The sequence below is a fragment of the Schistocerca gregaria genome, chromosome 4 (genome assembly GCF_023897955.1).
Source record: "Schistocerca gregaria isolate iqSchGreg1 chromosome 4, iqSchGreg1.2, whole genome shotgun sequence".
Taxonomy (NCBI): Eukaryota; Metazoa; Arthropoda; class Insecta; order Orthoptera; family Acrididae; genus Schistocerca; species Schistocerca gregaria.
Window position 1 is genome coordinate 614,483,270 of NC_064923.1, and position 23,657 is coordinate 614,506,926.

The 23,657-nt window shown below is 37.2% G+C and overlaps 1 protein-coding gene across 1 annotated transcript in view; it reads left to right on the forward strand.

Moving 5' to 3' along the window:
- The window catches only part of LOC126267834 (centromere-associated protein E-like), a 536,568-nt gene that overhangs the window by 353,959 nt on the left and 158,952 nt on the right, over positions 1 to 23,657 (forward strand). The window contains exon 15 of the mRNA XM_049973138.1: positions 14,895 to 15,035. Within this exon, the coding sequence (XP_049829095.1) occupies positions 14,895 to 15,035 (141 nt within the window). The remainder of the gene's footprint in view (positions 1 to 14,894; positions 15,036 to 23,657) is intronic.

Below are 23,657 nucleotides of genomic sequence, written 5' to 3' on the forward strand. Positions count from 1 at the left end.
ATTTGGAGATACATTTACACACCACAGTTATACACAGTACACTTAGTCTTTCTCTTATACTAGTTCAGCTTAAGCCACAAGGTTCATTGAATGCATTCTTAGAAGCAGACATCATTATCTAGGTTTAGTGTAATAGACAGTCTTCCTTCCTTACAGGAATCACCACTACAACTAGTTCAATCAAATTCTCCCATCTTGATGAATCTTCAGCAGACATAACCTCACTCAGCTCTTACATACACTCTGCACATCCTCTCATTTACCATGTAATTTTCTGTCTAATCCTTTACTCAACTGATTACTATTTTCTACATGTTACTGAGTTGTCTTCTCTCATTTACACACACAGCCATGGCTCCAATGAACCATTACTTACTAACCTTAAGAAATTTTTCGTCAGCAAATGGTTCCACCTAGTTATTTCTTATGCTCAACATCACAATTCAGTTATCAGGTGGCATTTTAACTCACTGTTTTGGTCATCATCTGGAACTTTTTGAAAAAAAACTTAACACTATGACTCCTCAGAAAATATCCTTAAAACTAAGCATATACAGAAACTGCATTTACTACTGTCACTCATGACATACTGATTGGTTGTTCCAATTATTTAAAGCTAATTTCAAACTGATTGAATGTTGCAGTGCCATAATTTATTGTACCTTTCTTTTATCACGTGAATTTCATCTTAATGATGTTGTTCTCACTTTCTATTACCTTACTCGTATATTACATAACACTGAAATGCTATAGTGTTTTTCTGTGCATATTTGTAGATACTCATTTAGAACTTTTTTTAAAAAAAATGTTAGTATCATTTAAAACACCAAGAAGAGGGTGCTGCACATTAACATTAAAAACTGTAAAAGAGGGTTGTAAACCAGAGCATCACAAATTTGAATACAGCAATTTGTGTATTATTAAATAATGATTTACATGTTTACTCTTAAAATAAGCAGAAGATGACAAGAATGGGTTTAATTTGATGTAACTGTAGTGGAATTATATTGCCTAATTAAGACTTGCATGCAGACTTCCCTTTTTGCCATTTCCCCCTGTAACTGCTTATAGTTGTTTCGCAACAATATTATTTTATATTTACATTGCTCTCTGCTTGTTCAGTGCAAACTATGATACTTTTTTTAAATACGGTTACTCATGTGTTCTAGTCACATGTACCCTGACTGCAGCTGACAAATGTTTTTGTGGAGGTTCATCTCATTTACTGGTCTCTGAGTTGCTGATGTATTAGTTAACAGCTAAATTTCTTCACTATCATTCTCTCATACAAGCTCCTCATAAATCTTTTTGTTGTGTTCACTCTCAATTGGAGGAAATCATATTTCAATTAGCTAACATAGTTAGTCCTTTAGGAGGCAAACTGTAATTTTAAATGTTGAAGTCTTCCTATATAAACACTTTATTTGCTGGATCACAATTATTTGTACAGTGATGACTGGTTACGCAAATCTGAATTTCTACTTTCAAATCTTAAAATATATGAGATGTGAGTTACAGGTGAACATTCAACTTCAATATGTAATATAATATAATGGAGAAACAAGTAAAAGAATTACATACCTCATTAATACAAGCAGTAGCATCTACACTGACCATTAAAAATTGAGACTTCTTTCTAATCGATAATAATTTACTGTAAGATACAAAATAGGGGACCATGCAGAAAAATATCCATAGTCATAAATAAAATAATACAAGGTGTGTTTGTAAGTGTTGTACCTCACAGTAAAGATAATATTACATAATGTTCAATGGAAATTAGAGAAATAAAATGTACATCAAGTGAAACAAGTTGTTGATATTAAGTCATTTATCCAGTACCATGTTAGATATAGACATAGCCAAGTTAACAGTTGGAGAAAGATCAGCATACAGCTCATAAACATATTTCAAGGTGCTTGAGTCTGACATCCAGTGGCAGTCTAATTTACACTAATAATTTTTGATTATGTAAATTAATATTCATACAAGCATGTATATACCACAAAAATCCACTGTGTGAATAGCAACAAATATGGACAGACAAATAACAGAAAGTGATTAATAATTGCTAATTGAATAATTGGAAAAAAGTTGATTGGAAGGAATAGTTGAAAGAAATTGGAAGGTAATTTGTAAATCTGTGCACATATTGTGGGTGAACTTTAACTGGTACCGATATCAACAGACCTTCAATGTCAATACATTTAAGAACAATATTCGTAATTCAAGTTACATATTGCTTCAAATTAATTCCACTGTGCATCGTCCTTATTATAATAATGCCAATGCAGGATCGCTCCTCTGCTGCTCGTGCAAATTCCTCTTGTCTGCTCTGAACCTCGTGAGGCAGGATCTTGTTGGCAGGTGATATGATGAACAGACAGGTTTGGTCATTATGAAAGTTTGAATAAATTTTGATTTCCTAATAACTTTTTATAACACGTTTGAATGTATGGTTGAAATACACATTTTTAAACAGTATGGATACGAAAGATCTAATCATCCGTCCACCTTCTACCACTTCTAGAAACAAACCGGTGAAGATACAGGAATTATTAAATTGAAGAGCATATTTGTTCTTCCTTTTTTCATGCAGATGAAATTATCCTTGCCACAAATCAACTCATTAATTTATCTTTGTCATGGTCTATATATGTCATTCAGTTTACCTGTAGCTTAGATGTGTAAAAAGAAATGAACAAAACGTAATATGATTCAAATAATTGCCCCCCACTGCACACTGACGTCATATGGAAGTGCACAGTATCTGAGCTTATTTCCCTTTTCGATAGTTGATAATCCTGGCCGGTACGGGCATAGCCATTATTTTTGGCCATTGGAGTTATCCTAAATGGTTATCAGTTTATATGGGCATGTCAGATTCTTTTCACACTTACATACATAATAAAGTCCTTGCTGTAACGATAACCCACTGTTGTCAATGAGCATCTGCACAGTGTTTAGCTTGCAAAGCATGCACACACAGCACAATGTTCATTATCATCCCAGTTTGCATTCACATGTTTAGTACAAGGCCAGAGTGTCCATGTCATGTGCTTACAGTAGCTTTCACTACACAAATTCATGAAGCTCATGTTCAGCAGTGTGATACTTTGTGAAATCTTTGATGCAATGACAACTGGTTTCCATATCAGCAGGCCGAGGAACTTATTTCACCTTGTCGCTCTCACTTATTCAGTGGGGACACCAGCTGTGCATACATCTGTGAACAAGGTAAGTTTCTTGCTGCTTTTACATTGTTTTTGACAACAGGGAATTCATGTTACACAAAGTATTGCCATCTTTAGTTTATCACACGCACACTTGCATATATCTCTCACACACTTAACACTTTGCAGCCAGATTATTTACGTTTTTGCATTTTGATTTTGTTTTTGAGCATCTTCCATACAGTTGCAATACATAAAGTTTCTGTAGTGTCCTTTCCACATACCATATACATAACATAAAAAACTACAAATATAATTACAAGATACACTTATCCTATTCATTTGCTGACATGTCATTATCATCGCTTATATGCATTATAGTCTATGATATATTCTCTCCCCTTTTTATATATAATGTCACTGCTTGTCGTTTCACTTTCATTTTCGTTACATTATTTAATTCAAATTATATGAGTACACATTTTACTCTCATTTGGTAATACATTCTTCATATAATATTCATACAATAATAGATTCTATTTTCATTTATGGCATAAACTGATATACATTTCATTTCAATTTGCAGTGAATTCTTGTAAGAGCATATTTATCAATTCCAAAGAATTAAAGAAGTAAACAAAAGTCGCTACAATAGATACTACATGCCGCTCAGATAACTACACATGGCCTCGCCCCTCTAGCATTCTCCAGAAAGGATCTACACACTACAGGGTTGGGGAAATTTATGTGCCCAGTTACATCTCATTAATAGACTTAGCCATGATCCCAAGAACTAAATAGTTTGTTGTTTTTAAATGTGAATCAAATCTGATGATACCAATCATATCAAATAGTTACTCAGTGGGGGACTGATGATCATAGATGTTAAGTCCCATAGTGCTCAGAGCCAATTTACTCAGTGTTTAAAAGTGCAACTCAGTATTTACTTGTTATGTTCATTATATAAAGAATAACCATTTTATGTGCTGCAGTTTACAGAGTTGACTAATTAATGGAAAATTTCATATAAATATGTGAAACAATTACTAACAAAGAGATAGAGGGGCTGGCCAGTACTTACCTCAGCTCAGTACAGTCGATAGAAAAAAAAAAAAAAAAAAAAAACTGAAAATTTAAGTTCCTAGCTTTCGGAATAAATGTTCCTTCATCAGGGAGGAGAGAGGGGAAAGAAAGGGAAGAAGGGAAAGTGGATTTAGTTACTCACAACCCAGGTTATGAAGCAACAGGGAAAGGAAATCAGGGAAGGTAGCAAGGATGGAGGCATGGTTGTCAGAGGGAAGCCAAAGATATTCTACTGTAGGTACTGTACCAGCTTCAAACCAAAGAGGATGCATACAGAAGTAAAGAGGTGTATAGTATAAAGATGTAGGATGAAAAGATGCATGAATGGCTAAAGAGGAAAGGGAAAGAGGAGAAGACTGAAAAGTAGATGGGAGTGAGGTTGTTTAACGTAGGTTCAGTCCAGGGGGATGGCGGGATGAAAGGATGTGCTGAAGTGCAAGTTCCCATCTCCGCAGTTCAGAGGGACTGGTGTTGGGTGGGAGAAGCCAAATGGCACATACAGTGTAGCAGGTTCCTAGGTCCCTAGAATTATGCTGGAGGGCATGCTCCTGCCCCATGCATCCCCCCCACAACCACCTACTCCAGCCCCGCTACTGGTAAAACATACACAATTTAAGGCAGGGCCACGTGTGAAACTACACATGTCATTTATCAGCTGACATGCCTGCACTGCACAGCCGTTTACATTGGTATGACAACAACTAAACTGGCTGAGCGCATGAACGGACACAGACGAACTGCCCGCCTAGGAGATGTTCAATACCCAGTAGCGGAGCATGCCCTCCAGCATAATTCTAGGGACCTAGGAACCTGCTACACCGTATGTGCCATTTGGCTTCTCCCACCCAACACCAGTCCCTCTGAACTGCGGAGATGGGAACTTGCACTCCAGCACATCCTTTCATCCCGCCATCCCCCTGGACTGAACCTACATTAAACAACCTCACTCCCATTTACTTTTCAGTCTTCTCCTCTTTCCCTTTCCTCTTTAGCCATTCATGCATCTTTTCATCCTACATCTTTATACTATACACCTCTTTACTTCTGTATGCATCCTCTTTGGTTTGAAGCTGGCACAGTACCTACAGTAGAATATCTTTGGCTTCCCTCTGACAACCATGCCTCCATCCTTGCTACCTTCCCTGTTTTCCTTTCCCTGTTGCTTCATAACCTGGGTTGTGGGTAACTAAATCCACTTTCCCTTCTTCCCTTTCTTTCCCCTCTCTCCTCCCTGATGAAGGAACATTTATTCTGAAAGCTAGGAACTTAAATTTTCGGCTGTACTGAGCTGAGGTAAGTACTGGCCAGCCCCTCTATCTCTTTGTTAGTTTACAGAGTTGATCCATTAATATGATGTGTTATGTTTAATGAGCGTAAAACAGTGTTTTCATAAGTAACAAACATGCAAAAAAATTTCATTGTAAATCAAGTATTTGACATTCTCATTATAGTCAATACTCCAGTAGTTAGGTTTCAACCCCTTGATTATTTGGTTGTGCTCAACCTTAGTTCAGCATCGTGATATGTGCCGTATTGCAACTGTTTTCTTCTTCACATTCTTTAACACTATCACATTCATATTTATCATAAACTTGTGGCGTGGTCCTGTCTTATGTTTATATGGTACCTAACACTTGACAAGCATTTATCTTTCTTCATATTAGGACAAGTCAATGCATCATTCACTGGAACAAACACGCTTAATACTTATGTAAAACTAAATCTCCATAGAGAAGTGTATAGTGGCTCAATGGCTACTAATATCTTTTTCATGTATTGAACCATGTATTCATTCACTTCAGTGAGCAGTCATGCTATCACAATACTTATTTAATGTCGTGTGTGCAACTCTACTTACCTTATAAATCTGAAAGATAAAGTGTATTATAGGTGTGGTGTGACCTCTTATTCAGTTTGCTACTTATATTGTATTTGCTTGTTTATCTGCAGCAAGACTTTTTCTTGTCCATCAGGTATAATTAGTGTGTGCACTTTCAGTAATTAAATTTGTAAATATTGTACATATATATAGGTATGATGTGTATAGCAGCATAGCTTGAGTAAATATCTCATAGTTTAGCATCCCTTTCCTTTATATATAATCCCTTAGTTTATCTTTGTATGTGCATATTGTGTAAATAGTCGTAGCTGTAGTATAGACTCTCCCTTAATTTTCTATGTTGTTTATTCAATATGCTTTACAGATGCTTGTGTGGGCTGTAGCTCACCAGGTTTGTCTGTTTTCGGCACTCCAACACCCCCAGCTGTGCCTGTCTGGATTTGTTGACTAGCTTGCTCCCCATTGTGCATGTGCTGCATCCCTCTGATATCAGTTACAATGTGGCGAGTTGTGCATTTTACAAGTTTCTTTATTTGTTTACAAGTGGGATTCATGCAAGGCTAAGCATTGTACTTACAGTATCGTTGTATCTAGACACACAAAAATAAATTTCTTCCTTGTTACAACTACTCGTCATTTACACATTTGACATATAAGAAAAAACACAAATAAAAATTTTCCTTATCAAATAACGACATTAATTCTGGAATTTGACTTTCCATCACCCTAAATCTAATATTATTGTACATATATACAACTTAGAAGGTATACAGCCCTTCTTCAGTATATGAACATTCTCAAGTCTTTGTGTGGGTAAAGGCCCTTTTGTCTTTACCTGTGTTCATGTGTATCAATCTGTATGCTCCCGGTTAGGAGATTACAGTAATTAAGTATGGTCCAGTGTATAGCAGTTGCCACTTACAGTTCAGTTTTTCAATTTTTGTGGATTTGGGATGTGTTCTAAGTAACACGTTGTGTCCTGTATAAAATTGTGTTGTATGTTTCAGCTTTCTGTTATAAATTCCTTTCCCATATTTAGTCCAGATTTCACGGTTGATTATTGTTTGTTGTATTTTATCCTCCAGCGATAATTCTGCTATTGGTATTTTGGGTGAAGGATTCTCCCACTCATCTACTTGTTTGCAGTTGAACATCAGCTCATTTGGTGGAAATCCAGTTGATGTATGGGGAAGGTTACTAACAACTTGTTCAATTAATCTTAAGTGTTCTACCCAAGTGGGTGTAGCAACTAAGAGGTCATCCACACATACTGTTACCTTACTGAAAACTTCAGGCCCTAGCACTTTGTCCAGTGCAGAGATAAATTCACCTGCACTTACGTTCAGTCCATATGGTAATACTTGAAATTTCAAGCTCTTGCCCCCACATATGAAGGCAGTATACTTCTGTCTTTCTCCATGTAGTCTTATTTGCTAATATGAGATCAATTATAGTAAGAAATTTAGCACCATAGAATTTCGTAACCTGTTCCTCTAAATTGCCTGGACATGCTTGGACTGGTACAATAATCATATTAATGTTACGGGTGTTGAGGACTAAGCGCACCTTGTCATCTGGCTTACTCATGGCCAAAATAGGACTATAATAAGGGGAAAATGATGATTGTATTACACCCCATTCAACCATCCTGTTAATCTCTTTTCTTACTGCTTCCCTCTTTGGCCAGAGCTGTGGGTATGAAATAGAGCAAAAAGTTTCATGGGGATATTCTTCCATTTTGTACACAAAATTCTTAATGATACCTGGTTTTTTTCAAATACATGTATATAAGCAAGTATCAGCTCCCTGAGTTCCACTTGCTGTTCTTGAGACAAGCACTTTAATTCAGTTACCTTTGTGTTTATTGTGTCTACGTTTACCTCTTCTGCTGCCGACTGTTCATTACTGTAAGTGTTGACAAACATAACCATGGGATTTACCAATTGAACCTCAATGTCATGAGTAACTTCAGTTTTGCATCTATTAGTACTTCCCCTGATTAGGTCTATTGAAAAAAAAATTGGTTATTTGCAGTGAAATGACATTGGTCCTTCCCTACATCAATTTGTACAATTTGTCCTGAATGTATCCATACCGATTAAACAATGCACTATTAATTTCTCTACTATCAAAAAAGTGCATTGAACAGAAAACTGTCCTATTTGGATTGGAATTATGGTTTGTATTTTGGGTCCTTTTGATTTCTTAGCAGTGGCAGTTTGTCCCTTGCAATTTTGCACTGGCATTGCACCTGCATTTCTTCACTTCATGAAGGAATCCCTGTGACATCAAATTAGTCGTAGCACCTGTGTCAAGCACAATGAGTACATCAAGTTCAAATATTTTGACTTTAATAGTAGCTTGTACTTTGCCCTCTGTCAAGTTTTTCTGTGTATTCTCATTACTTTGATATAGATCATGTTTCACATCACTACCTGGATTGTATCTGATAAAGCAAGTGTCGATCAAGCTCGTGCTCCCACTCTCCTCCCAGGTTACAGAAAGGGGGCCTACCATGACCGGTTCAAGTTTTTCTGTGTCGTGATGGAATCAGTGTCTGGGTTAGGTGTAACTTCTACTATATGAACTGTTGGTATTTGAATATGCCAATTAGTTTCCTGTCAGGCTCTCAACTGAAATTCTCTTTGCCTTTGTGCATTATTGGTATATGTGCATTATTTTGCTGGCCAAATCCCACTGTCTGTGGATTGTTCAGCTGTCTGGAATTGTTTTGTTTTTTGCCAAGTGATTGGCTGATTATTTCCAGTAGCTTGTGTCTGTACATATTGTACAAGCTAGCCATATGCAACTTGCTCATTGGAGATGTTTTTGTCAAATTTTTGCCCATTTCTTTCACATCCGCCCTTGAATTTATGGCTTTCTCCATTGCCATTCTGATTACTGTTACCAAAGGTCTGTGTGTGGTAAGGTTGCCATCCGTGTGGTACTATGAATCTGTTGTACCCTTGTTGGTCCGTAAATCTCTGTGGTACTGTCTGTGTATTAATAGGCTTGGATTGCACTGGTCTCTCCTTGTATATCAAATTTATTGAGTCCAGTACAGGTAGGAAGTATTAAGTTTCATGTTTCGTAATGGTAATGAGTTTTTGCCTAATGTGGGCAGGAAGATAGCTCTTTAAAATTTTCAGCACGTCTACTTGAGATACTCTACTTGAGATACCAGGTTCATCCAGTATTTGGTTTTATTCCAATATTTTTCAAAAAAGCCCCATTAAGTTTCCTTGTTAGCCATTGAATGCAGCTGGGTTAAATACTTTGCATCTCAGCCTCTCTTGTATGGCCTTAGACCAATATTTGTCCAGAAAGGCTCTCTCAAAGTATTCATGGTAATGGCAATGTTCCGCCATGTTCATAGCCCATAGCAGAATGTCACCCTGTGTGTATCCAACAACAAATCTAATTTTATGGGCTTTGGTCCAGGTATGAGGTAAAACATTTCAAAATGCCCTGATAAAGACCATGGGGTTTGTTCTTTTCCCTTCAGAGATAAATACCAGAAATTGTTGATGCCTAACTAATCCCTCATATGCAAATAATGTTGGAAAACACGACATTCTGTCAATGACAAGCTTGTTTCTGTTCAATTGTGGGGTAGTGCATGGCAATTTTGCTTGCTCGACAAGTACAGTTGCCGGAAAGTGTTGCTACATTCTGCAACCTTCTTCATTTTCCTTCGACAGGCAACCCAAATATTGTGGGTAACCAGTGAAAGTACTTAACTTCTCTAAAAGCATGGGTTTGTATTCTATCAAATCTTGTTTTGGAATGTCAGTAGTTTTAGCAAAACTGCTTCATAACCTTTCCCCTGCTTTCTTTAAACCTGAATCTATTTGACCTAGAAATTGACTTTCTTTCTCTTTTAGAGCTTTTTCTACTGTATCCACATAAATTTTTCACTCTGACACTACCATTTTAGCAAGTGTGCTGCCCTTATCCAGCACCCCAGCTTCAGGTTTTTCAGTTACTTTCTTTATGTCTGCACATATCTTACCTGTCTGTTTTTTGGGAAATTTTGACTCTAAAGTTAACTAGTCTTCTCTTAGACTTAACTTTTGTTCTACTGTAGGTAAGTTTTTGCACACATCTTGCAGCTCACTGACTGTGTCTGTCACAGTTTTTACTGACACATCCACTTCAGACCGCATCTCCTGAATTTGAGAGTATGCTTCACTAAGGTTTTGTAGCTCACCTGCAAGTTGTTCCTGTTTATTGGCTATGGATGATACTCTTTCCATTAACATATTGATATTGCGAGATACGTCAGTAATTATTTCTTGTTTCAGTTGTTTAGCTAGCTCTGTCAACTTCCTGGATAGTTCATGACATAATTCAGTCCATATAGTTTTGCTCACCTCACTGAACTGTTGACTAATACTATTCCTGAAATCATTAAATACCTTATTTTGCTGTGTAAAATGTCGTCCTATACCCTTAAGTTGTTGTGTTGCATTTTCCTGTTGTTTTGTAAACTGTTGGGTTATTTGTTGCATGAGATCTAAATTTTTTTCCTAACTGTTTCCTGTTCTTATGTTGGCAGTGTTGTGAGCAAGTAATCAAAGGACTTTTTGCTGTTGTGCCCTTCAGTTTCACTATTTGAAAAAATGTTTCCCAGTGAGAACTAAGACATTGTCTTAAAAGTGACATCACAATTATTTATATTACAAGTGTCATCATTTTTTGATAGTGGGATGCCAACCTCGTTTTTGTTGCCATCGGCCAGTTCACGAGTTGGCACATTACCTTCAACTGTTGCCAAGCTTGGATTTCTGACATCTTGGCATATTGCATTTTGTAATGAATTTTCAACTATGGACGTTTCCTTGACTCCATTGTGAATTGTTTTTAGCAAAATTATGAATAAATTTTTTTTCAGAAGTGAAATTTTGTGTGTATTTGTACTGTTCAATTAAAGGAGATTTAGCTGCATATTCATTAATGAACCTGATTATTATCTGACACAGTCTTATAGAATGATGAAATTGTAGAAATTTTTGTCTTTTCCATAGAAATGCACTTTCCATAACAGATATTAATTTGAAGGAAATGAAATTATCTACTTCCTGAGAGATGGCACCAAGCACGGCCATATAAACATAGAGTATAGCAGATTCCTACCTTTTTTCACAGAAATCAGCATTCCCGGCACATCTTATTTGTAGGCAGGATTTAATTTTAATTTGCTCCTTCAATCTTTTTCTTACTCCCAATCTCACAGACATGTAACAAATAAAAGTTTCCTTAATTTTTTTGTAACAATAAAATGAATCATTTATCTCATTTTTTTATCTCAGCAATTGAAAGGTCTGTTTATATTTCACTGAGCACCATCCTTTAAACAGTCACAATTGAATAGTGGTATATGTGGGTGGGCAAATAATGGAAACTGATTGATAATTGCTGCTTGAATAATGGAAAAAAATTGATGGGAAGGAATAGCTGAAAGAAATTGGAAGTTAATTTATAAATCTGTGTACATATCTTGAACCAATATCAAAAGACCTTCAGTGTCAATACATCTAAAGAACAATATTCATAAAACAAGTTGCATACTGTTTTACATTAATTCCATTGTGCATAGTCCTTATTTTAACAATCCTGATGCACAATTGCTCCTTCGCTGCTCATGCAAATTCCTCTTGTCTGCTCCAAAACTCTTGATGCAGTATCTCAGTGGTGGGCAAAATAATGTGCAGACAAGTATGGTTGTTGCAAATGCATGAGTAAACTTTGCTTTCCTAATAACTTTTTTTAACATTTTTTAATGTATGATTGAAATAAATATTTTTAAACAATACTGGTATGATATATCTAATCATATGTCTGTCTGCTACCACTTATAAAAACAAACAGGTGAAGATATGGGAATTAATAAATTGAAAATCACATTTCTTTTTCCTTTTTTAATGCAGAAGTATCAACACACTATCCTTGCCACAAAACAACTCATTAATTTGTCTTTGTCACAGTCTGTAAGTAATTCAGTTTATATATAACTTACATGTATAAAAAGAAAAGAACGAAAAAATAATATCGTTCAACATATTTGTAACAGTATAAAATGTTTTACAAAATTAAGAATGGTGTAATATCTCATACAGAATATTATAAAATGTAATTATAACTTTCAATATATCTTATTTTGGTAAACTTTAAATGTTATATAAATAATAATTTGAGATTACAATATTGTTTGTAAGGAGTATTTAGACGTTATTGTGTAATGTGGTAGATTATAGGAATGATACATAGAAAAGTATACAACAGATTTGACATTATGTCAGAAATGTACCAATGTTCATGCATCTTAGTTTACAATAAAATATACGACAAAAACCTGTGGACCTTAAAAATTGTTTTCATAACATAAGGTATTAAAGAATTAATTTCATGACATATGATGCTAAATAATCCAAGACATAAAATATGTACTTTTAGTGTTTAAGACTGTTCACAGTGACTGTTGGTTCATATACAACTAACCTCAGGAATACATTCCAGTATATACCCCTTAAATTTCATTGTATTTGTCAATAATGTAATCTCACATAGTTTAAGTAACACATATGGATTACCAAAATATGATTTACCAGAAGTTATAATATTATGCTATCTACTGTTCTCAGTGTGCAGTTCTCTTATATAATGATTTTACATTTTATGATTTTCTGTATGAAATATTATATCATTTTTAATTTTGTAAAACACTGTATACTGTTACGTAGCAGATTTTAATGATATATATGCACTTGTATGCATATTACTTTATATATGAAAATATTTTAGAGTAAAGTACATTGCTACCAAGTGTCAGACTCTAGTACTTTGCAAGCTGTATGCCAGTCTTCCTCCAACTGTCAATTGGGCTGTGTTGTCTAACATGGTACTGTCTAGATGTACTTGCTATCTGCAACTTGTAACAATTGATGTACATTTTATCTCTCTAATTGACATGGAATGTGTAAAGTATTACCTTCACTGTGAGGTATGACAGTTACAAACACACCTTGTATTATTTTATTTATAACGGGATATTTTTCTACATAGACACCTGTTTTTTGTCTTACAGTAACGTTATTATTGATTATGACAATTTTCCTACATGCAATGGCCATTGTGGATCCTACTGCTTGTACTGACGTGGTATTTAATTTCTTTTCTTCCTTCTCTGTTATCCTATATTACATATTCAAGTCGAATATTTACCTGTAGCTGACACTTCATATACTTCCAGATTTGAACACAGCAATTCAAATTTGCTGAAACTAGTCATCACTGTACAAGCAATTGTGATTTTGGCAAATAAAGTGTCCTTATAAGCAGACTTCAACATTTACAAACTATATTTGGTTTTACAAAACCTGTACTTGTAAGAATGTCACCTACATAAGTTTTTGTAAGTCACATATTAGTTGCAATTTTCTTAGTCAGCTCTGGATATTGTTTAGGAAGATAATTTTTCAACTTATTATCCTCATTTTTTTTTTAATTATGAACACCATCTTACTATTCTGTTATGAATAGAAAACATTTCTCTATATGTATTGTCATTTTTCTCACACTCTGTGCATGGATTGATCCCCAGTATTTATGAGTGAGTGTTCATTGATCAATGTATGTATCTATATGAATTTGTGAGAACTGTTTCATGTTGGCTGTGTTTTCAAAATACAGGGCATGTCTGGGAAGTAAGTACCATTAAGTGTGAGATCAAGTCTGTATGATGACTGATCTAACTACTCACAATCAAATTGAATCAAATTGTTGAACAGGGTTTTGAGTGACACCAACAGAATGGGGATGTATTTTGTCACGAAACAACTCCGTGCCTTGACTGAGCATTCGGTGCCTTTTGTTTTGAATTGCATGTCAAAGTTTTCTCAGTGTTTTACAATATCATACCACATTGATGGTTACACCTCTGGGAAGGAATTTAACAAATAGAATGCCATGTCTGTCCCAGAACACAGTGTAAACAATTATTTGAGCACACAGTTATTTGTGCTGAAAACATTGAGTTGATTTTTTGTTTTTTGGAGGTCACTATTGTTTTGACTCTGGAGTGACATGAAATCCCAAGTTTCATCACTGGTCACAACTCTATTTAAGAATTCAACTCCCTCATTACTGTATTTGGTAAGAAATGTCAAAGCATTGGCGTGTCATCTATTTTGTGGACATACATAAGCATTTTCAGAACCCAACAGGAACATAGTTTGCAAAAATTTTAGCAATTTGTGACAATCTCATACAAAACAGTTTTTGAAATTTTTGGAAACCCAGCAGGAAATATCCTTATTGTGAAGTGTCAGTTGCCACAAATTTTCTCTTCACTTTCTCAACCAATCCATCATTGACAACAGAAGACCACCCACTCCATGCTTCATCATGTAAATTGGTTTATCCATCATTGAATTGTCTCACCTACTTTCTCACCATTCCATTAGTCACTACATTTTCACCATAGATCTGTACAGGTTGATGATGTATTTAAGCTGGTGTAACATTCTTTGCAATCAAAAAGCATATAGCAGAATGCACTTCACAGTTGGTGGGCTCAGAGATTCTCTTAAACATTTTGAACAACCACTAACTAATGTAAACACAGTGCAGTGTGGCCATAATGGCATTTGTGGAAAGACAGTGAATCAGAAAGAATACGGCAAATGTGCAGATCAGAGACACTGTCTGGGTCATGGCAGAATGAAATGGTACTTTCTTTCTGGGCATACCTTGTTTTTTAATAGAAATTATTTTAAACTACCAATGTTCATTTTGAGGTGGTGATAAAAGCAAATACTGTGAAGAATCTGAAGGAATCAAATCTCAGCCTCCACTATCAAAACGACCTACTACAACAGGAATTGTGTCTTTTGGGATTTTTTTTATCTGAGTTCTTTATTGAACTCAGTATGACAAAGGTATCTCATATCCAGTGAAATATTTTGCATGGAGTGATAATTAGAATTAAGTTCAATTGAATGTGTGAAGGTAATCACTATCACAGCCTAAATGTACTCTGTTCTGAAAACAAAACCACACACTCAGAAGTAATGATCAAAATCAGTTCTAACTTTATGTATGGGACATAAGACATTGACACAAGCAAATGATTAAAAGTCACAGGTAATGATTATTTTAGTAAGGAATGTTTGTGCCTTGAACAAAAAGCTGTTGGGTTGACTCTACATTGAGTTGGAACATGATTTTTCTGGGCATGAAAATTTGCATTTTTTGTTGGTACCTGATGCTATTTCTAACTACATTTTATGTGATTAAACAGTGGAAAGTCCAGGACAGGATAACAACAATATTATGGAGAGAATTAGGTTGCTACTTGCCATATAGAGGAAATGTTGAGTCACAAGTAGGTGCAACAAAAAGTCTGCTATATATTTAAGCTTTTGGCCAAAATGCCTTCTTCCAAAGTAGAAAAAATACACACAACTCACACTTGTCCACTGTCACTGGCCATGTGTTTGGACACAGCAGCCAGAGAAAGTGGCCATGCATGTGTGAATGTGTGTGTGTTTTCTACTTCAGAAGAAGGCCTTTTGGCTTAAAGCTTAAATGTATGGCAATCCTTTCATTGTGAGTAGCAATACATCCTTTTCATGTAATTGTTTGTATGTAACTAGGCCATTAGATGCTGGGTACTATGAAGGTTGCTGCAAATAGTATTTCTGGTGCTCCTATATGCACTCTGCTGTCGAGAAACTAGGAAGTATGGTAGACTGTGGAAACATTTTGTGACATCTGAGTGCATACATGTACACACTATACTGTTGACGTAGTGCTACTAGAAACCCTGCTATGTGAGACATAAAATACATCTGCAGTATATACAGTGCCCACTACTGAGTACTCAGTCATTTTGTGCCACTAGTACTGTTAGGGAGTAACTGTGGAAACTGCTCAATGGTCACCCTGACTAATATACCAGAAGTTTGACACCCTATCATGAGATGATCACCGTGAGATATACAGTATGGCATCATTTGAAGTAATGGTCTCAAATAATACATTCAGTTGTGACAGGTGTCTTTAATGTGAATACAGTTTGTATCTGGACACTTGCTATAGTTGTGTATGTGCCCATCCAAAGGTCTCCTGTCTTCTGAAATCATCTTTATTTTCTTTGCAACAACACTCAAACCACAATATTGTAGTGAATGCTTGGGAGACCATTATACAACAGAGGCTACATTGAGAAGAGATGTAAGGGCTGATAACAGCTCAGCACAATGTGCTGGACCTAGTATCTTGTATTGCTTCTAGAAGTTTAGGATTTAATGTCCTGTTGATGTGACTGCCATTACAAATGAAACACATTCTTGTTTGGACAAGGATGCATGGAAAGCATCTATGCCCTTTTGAAAGTAATCGTTCTGACATTCAGCTTTGAATGGTTGGACAATAATTTGAAACCTACTACTCTGGAATGTGTGCTCAGTGTCTTAGCTGCTATGCTGCCTCACTCAGTGCCCTACTTTCAAAAACAAAACATGATGTCACAAGGTTTATAGCCCTCATAAAACTCCTCACTGAAACTGTACATTATATGTAAAGTTTGCTCAATAGTTGTATGGAGTACAGCAAAGATGCGAGCTAATCAGCTGCCTAGAACTGCTATGAGATGAAGTGTATTTCATCTACGGCTGAATGCTGATGGGCCCAAAGGCTCAGAGCATGCTGCATCAGCTGATTGCTTCTGGCAAGGTGACAGGTATGAGTAAATGCAGTTGCTGTGACAAGGCTAGAAATAGGGTAAATCCCTAAACCTGGAATTTGGACAGCTCTTCCAAGAAATGGCAGAGATTCACGCAATCTTAAATTTGGCTAAGTTACAGCTCTTTAAGATTTGACAGTAACTCACTTTAAATATTAATGCAAATATGAAAACATTTACAGTCTTATAAAAAAGCACATCAAATCTCACAACAATATTTCAATATCTTTAAAACTATAGAAGTTAATGTTCCACAGTGAATAAACATTTACACAATGAGCCTCTGAATTAACAACTTTTAATTGCTTCATGCAATTTCAACAAATGACATCACAGATTATAGCATTGCACTGTAGCTATCATCACTGAAAGATACATATCTATATCTACTTTATTTATTGATTGATCATGTCTCCTATATCTTTTTTATTACCCAAATGTTTGCCACAACATTGTATTCTCCACATTTGCACAGCTAATGAATAGAGTATGAACACCTCACATATTGTCATTCTTGTGTTTTTACTTAATGAACAGTTTACTATTTTGCCAGTAACATTATTTAAGTGCTGATTGCAAGTACTATTAAAAAGCTGTGCTAGTTTAAAAGTGGTCAACCACATGTATTAGCGGACACCATGATTGAAAAGAGAATCGAAAGATACTTCTGTGAAGAAGGCATTAAATAACTGTTTAAATAATATTTAGTAATAATCTGCAGTTATTTAATGTGAGTGCATTTGTGCAAGAATACTGATCATTTATTTTTTGAACCGACTGTTACTTATGATTAATGTAAATGATCTGAGTGTGAATTATTGCTTATATTTATTGTAAATGATCTGCATGTAACTAAATGTTTAAGACATTTCTTTTTTAAAATGTTGTTTTAATATATTAGTTTAGTCTGGGAAGTGGTCACCCTGAATCAAATCATGTCTATAGAGCTTAAGGACGATGTATTTTTGGTGGGGATGGCTTTAAGCCAATGGTAAAGCAGATAGTAGTGGGACTATGGGAGTCAAATGGAGACTGGATCTTCTTGAGTGAAGAGCTAAAGGGAGCAATTCTGGACATGCGGTGTCGAGTTCTGGAAGAAAGCAGACCCTTCTAGACTGACATGAGTGACTCAGTCATATAGGTGATCTTTTCTGGGTGGTGAACAGCCACTATAATACTCTGAACTTCTGAAGTGACTTTATATTTTGAGAGGACTGAATGTGCCCCATAGTAGGATTCTAACTTTTGCCTCTTGATTTATGGAGCTGAGAATAGACAGAGTATGAACTACTATTGTTTGCACTGCATGTGTTAATTTTCGAATCATCTTGCTGAATGCTGAAATATTTTTAGCTGTTGAATCTTTTGTGTATCATGGTCATGAAATGGACTTAGTTCTCATTAGTCTTTGATGACTATTTAGTTTGGGAACTTTGCTACCAATCTCATTTCCCACATTTTGTAACTTTACTGCATTTGGTAAGAGTATTTTCTGTTCATTTCAACTGAATATTATAGGACCATTTCCCATTTATTTGAGATGTCCTTTCTTGAATAAACTTTATTCAACATAATTCTGTCATCTAAATCAATTACAGGCATTAGAACAGAACCTTTATTATTAAATTAATCATTTAACTTTTATTTTGTATTTCTGTGTATTTTATTAATTCAAAATTTAAGCCAATGCATAGACTGTTTGACTGCAGGACTACAGCTACAGGTTATTATTTGCAGTGAATTAGAATTAGCCATGGGACATGAAAACATATATATATAGCTCTACCCTACATTGGCTACAATGAGCTAATCTTTTTAAACAGAGCTGTGCATAGCCTAAGTACCTTAGGTATGAACAGTATCAGGCAAAGGCGCAAGTGGTTTACTCTTATGGGATGCTGTTATTACACAGAGCAGCAGCTGGAAAGAACTGTAAGGTACAGTCAAATACCCCACTTATATTATTCCAGCTCAGGATTTCCATTACATAAGGCTCATTGTCACTCCTACTCTTCTAGTAATAATATTACTGACTATGACAAATCAGTATCAGGTGTTGCACATTCTGCAGTCATACTTGATGCCTTGCATTGCAGGTCTCCAGGAGTGCTATTCCAACAGAGCAGTGCACAGCTGTATATAATGAAATATTATAAGAATGCCTCCACAATATTATCCTTATTTTGTAGGCTGCCAACGTTTCTGCTCACAATGCAAGATAAAATCTATGAGCCTGTGCCATACCCGTCTGCTGTGGCATCACAGTATAAAGAAATTTAAAATCTGATTGCAGTAAATATGGATGTTCATAGCATTAGGCCATCATCCATAACTTGTTTGCATAGTACCTGTCCAGAATATATTCTGTATCCAGATAGATGTAGTCCAGGAGACTATGAAACCTTCATTTTATTTGTAAATATTTATGACAGCTCCTTCCAGGAGTGCTTCTTTTAATTATTTTAATTGTTTCATTTTTACAGTAAATGTGGTTTTCTATTCAGTACTTTCTCTCATACTAACAGTAGCAATAATTAGTTTGTATTTATGCTTTTATTACAAATGAAGCTACTAATATAAAATCATTGTTCAACCATTCACACAAAAGCTGATGAAAAATCAGACAATGGAAAGTCAAGGATGGGCTGTAACAGTGTTATGAAAATGATAGCTGCTACTCGCCCTATAGCAGAGACGCTGAGCTGCAGATAGGCATAACAAAAATATTGTCACAAAGTGAGCTTTTGGCCAACAAGGCCTTTGTCAAAAAAAGATGACACACACACACACACACACACACACACACACACACACACACACACACACATACACACATATGCTATCACACAAGTGCAGCAACACACACATGACCACAGTTTCTGGCAACTGAAGCCAGACTCTGAGCAATAGTGCGTGATGTGAGAGACAACCAGGTGGGGGTAAGGAGGAGGCTTTGGTGAGGAGGGGGAGGGAGAGCAGGATAGGGATGGGGAACAGTGAAGTGCTGCTAGTGGGAGCATGTGGGGATGAGGTGGAGAGAGGGTAGGGCAGCTAAGTGCAGTTGAAAGGTTAGGCAGTGGACTGGGGAGAGAGGAGGATTAGTGGAAAAGGAGATAAGTATATTGACTGAGTGCTTTGGTGGAATAGAGGGCTGTGTAGTGCTGGAGTGGGAACAGGGAAGGGGCTGATGGGTACGGACAATGACTAATGAATGTTGAGGCCCAGGGGGTATTGGGAATGTAGGATATATTGCAGGGGGAGGGATCCCACCTGCACAATTGAGAAAAGCTGGTGAGAAAAATCCAGATGGCACAGGATGTGAAGTAGTCATTGAAATGAAGAATGTCATGGTGGGCGGTGTGCTCAGCGACAGAGTGGTCCAGCTGTTTCTCTGCTGGTTGCAACTTAGGTTGTAGATGAAATGATTAGTTTCACAGGTAGCCTTTGGTGATAGGTGATAGGTGATGCTAGTGACCAGACTGGAGTAGATGGTGGTACATCTACATCTACATCCATACTCCGCAAGCCACCTGACGGTGTGTGGCGGAGGGTACCCTGAGTACCTCTATCGGTTCTCCCTTCTATTCCAGTCTCGTATTGTACGTGGAAAGAAGGATTGTCGGTATGCTTCTGTGTGGGCTCTAATCTCTCTGATTTTATCCTCATGGTCTCTTCGCGAGATATACGAAGGAGGGAGCAATATACTGCTTGACTCTTCGGTGAAGGTATATTCTCAAAACTTTAACAAAAGCCCGTACCGAGCTACTGAGCGTCTCTCCTGCAGAGTCTTCCACTGGAGTTTATCTATCATCTCCGTAACGCTTTCGCGATTTCTAAATGATCCTGTAACGAAGCACGCTGCTCTCCGTTGGATCTTCTCTATCTCTTCTATCAACCCTATCTGGTGTGGATCCCACACTGCTGAGCAGTATTCAAGCAGTGGGCGAACAAGCGTACTGTAACCTATTTCCTTTGTTGTCGGATTGCATTTCCTTAGGATTCTTCCAATGAATCTCAGTCTGGCATCTGCTTTATCGACGATCAACTTTATATGATCATTCCATTTTAAATCACTCCTAATGCGTACTCCCAGATAATTTGTGGAATTAACTGCTTCCAGTTGCTGACCTGCTATTTTGTAGCTAAATGATAAGGGACCTATCTTTCTATGTATTCACATCACATTACACTTGTCTACATTGAGATTCAATTGCCATTCCGTGCACCATGCGTCAATTCACTGCAGATCCTCCTGCATATCAGTACAATTTTCCATTGTCGCAACCTCTCGATACACCACAGCATCATCTGCAAAAAGCCTCAGTGAACTTCCGATGTCATCCACCAGGTCATTTATGTATATTGTGAATACCAACGGTCCTATGACACTCCCCTGCGGCACACCTGAAATCACTCTTACTTCGGAAGACTTCTCTTCATTGAGAATGACATGCTGCGTTCTGTTATCTAGGAACTCCTCAATCCAATCACACAATTGATCTGATAGTCCGTATGCTCTTACTTTGTTCATTAAACGACTGTGGGGAACTGTGTCAAACGCCTTGCGGAAGTCAAGAAACACGGCATCTACCTGTGAACCCGTGTCTAAGGCCCTCTGAGTCTCGTGGACGAATAGCGCGAGCTGGGTTTCACACGACCGTCTTCTTCTAAACCCATGCTGATTCCTAAAGAGTAGATTTCTAAAACTTCCTAGCAGATTAAAACTGTGTGCCCGACCGAGACTCGAACTCAGGACCTTTGCCTTTCGCGGGCAAGCACTCTACCATCTGAGCTACCGAAGCACGACTCACGCCCGGTACTCACAGCTTTACTTCTGCCAGTATCCGTCTACTACCGTCCAAACTTTACAGAAGCTCTCCTGCGAAACTTGCAGAACTAGCACTCCTGAAAGAAAGGATATTGCGCAGACATGGCTTAGCCACAGCCTGGGGGATGTTTCCAGAATAAGATTTTCACTCTGCAGCGGAGTGTGCGCTGATATGAAACTTCCTGGCAGATTAATCTGCCAGGAAGTTTCATATCAGCGCACACTCCGCTGCAGAGTGAAAATCTCATTCCAGTAGATTTCTAGTCTCCTGAAAAGACATTATACTCGAACATAATACGTGTTCCAAAATTCTACAACTGATCGACGTCAGAGATATAGGTCTATAGTTCTGCACATCTGTTCGACATCCCTTCTTGAAAACGGGGATGACCTGTGCCCTTTTCCAATCCTTTGGAACGCTACGCTCTTCTAGAGACCTACGGTACACCGCTCCAAGAAGGGGGGCAAGTTCCTTCGCGTACTCTGTGTAAAATCGAACTGGTATCCCATCAGGACCAGCGGCCTTTCCTCTTTTGAGCGATTTTAATTGTTTCTCTAACCCTCTGTCGTCTATTTTGATATCTACCATTTTGACAACTGTGCGACAATCTAGAGAAGGAAGCACAGTGCACTCTTCCTCTGTGAAACAGCTTTGGAAGAAGACATTTAGTATTTCGGCCATTAGTCTGTCATCCTCTGTTTCGGTACCATTTTGGTCAGAGTGTCTGGACATTTTGTTTTGATCCACCTACCGCTTTGACATAGGACCAAAATTTCTTATGATTTTCTGCTAAGTCAGTACACAGAACTTTACTTTCGAATTCATTGAAAGCCTCTCGCATAACCCTCCTCACACTACATTTCGCTTCGCGTAATTTTTTTTTTGTCTGCAAGGCTTTGGCTATGTTTATGTTTGCTGTGAAGTTCCCTTTGCTTCCGCAGCAGTTTTCTAACTCGGTTGTTGTACCATGGTGGCTCTTTCCCATCTCTTACAATCTTGCTTGGCACATACTCATCTAACGCATATTGTACGATGGTTTTGAACTTCGTCCACTGATCTTCAACACTATCTGTACTTGAGACAAAACTTTTGTGTTGAGCCGTCAGGTACTCTGTAATCTGCTTTTTGTCACTTTTGCTAAACAGAAAAATCTTCCTACCTTTTTTAATATTTCTATTTACGGCTGAAATCATCGATGCAGTAACCACTTTATGATCGCTGATTCCCTGTTCTGCATTAACTGATTCAAATAGTTCGGGTCTGTTTGTCACTAGAAGGTCTATTATGTTATCGCCACGAGTCAGTTCTCTGTTTAACTGCTCAAGGTAGTTTTCAGATAAAGCACTTAAAAATATTTCACTGGATTCTTTGTCCCTGCCACCCGTTATGAACGTTTGAGTCTCCCAGTCTATATCCGGCAAATTAAAATCTCCACCCAGAACTATAACATGGTGGGGAAATCTACTCGAAATATTTTCCAAATTATTCTTCAGGTGCTGAGCCACAACAGCTGCTGAGCCCGGGGGCCTATAGAGACATCCAATTACCATGTCTGAGCCTGCTTTAACCGTGACCTTCACCCAAATCATTTCACAATTCGAATCTCCGTCAATTTCCTTCGATATTATTGCACTTCTTATCGCTATAAACACGCCTCCCCCTTCACTGTCCAGCCTGTCTTTGTGGTATACATTCCAATCTGAGTTTAGGATTTCATTACTGTTTACATGTGGTTTCAGCCAACTTTCTGTCCCTAGTACTATATGGGCGTTGTGACCGTTTATTAATGAGAGCAGTTCTGGGACCTTTCTATAGACGCTCCTGCAGTTTACTATTAGCACATTAATATTGTTATTCTCTGTTGCATTTTGCCTACTCCTGCCTTGCCGCGTCTCAGGAGGCGTCTTGTCGGGCCTAGGGAGGGAATTCTCTAACCTAAAAAAACCCCATGTACACCGCACACGTACTCCGCTACCCTCGTAGCT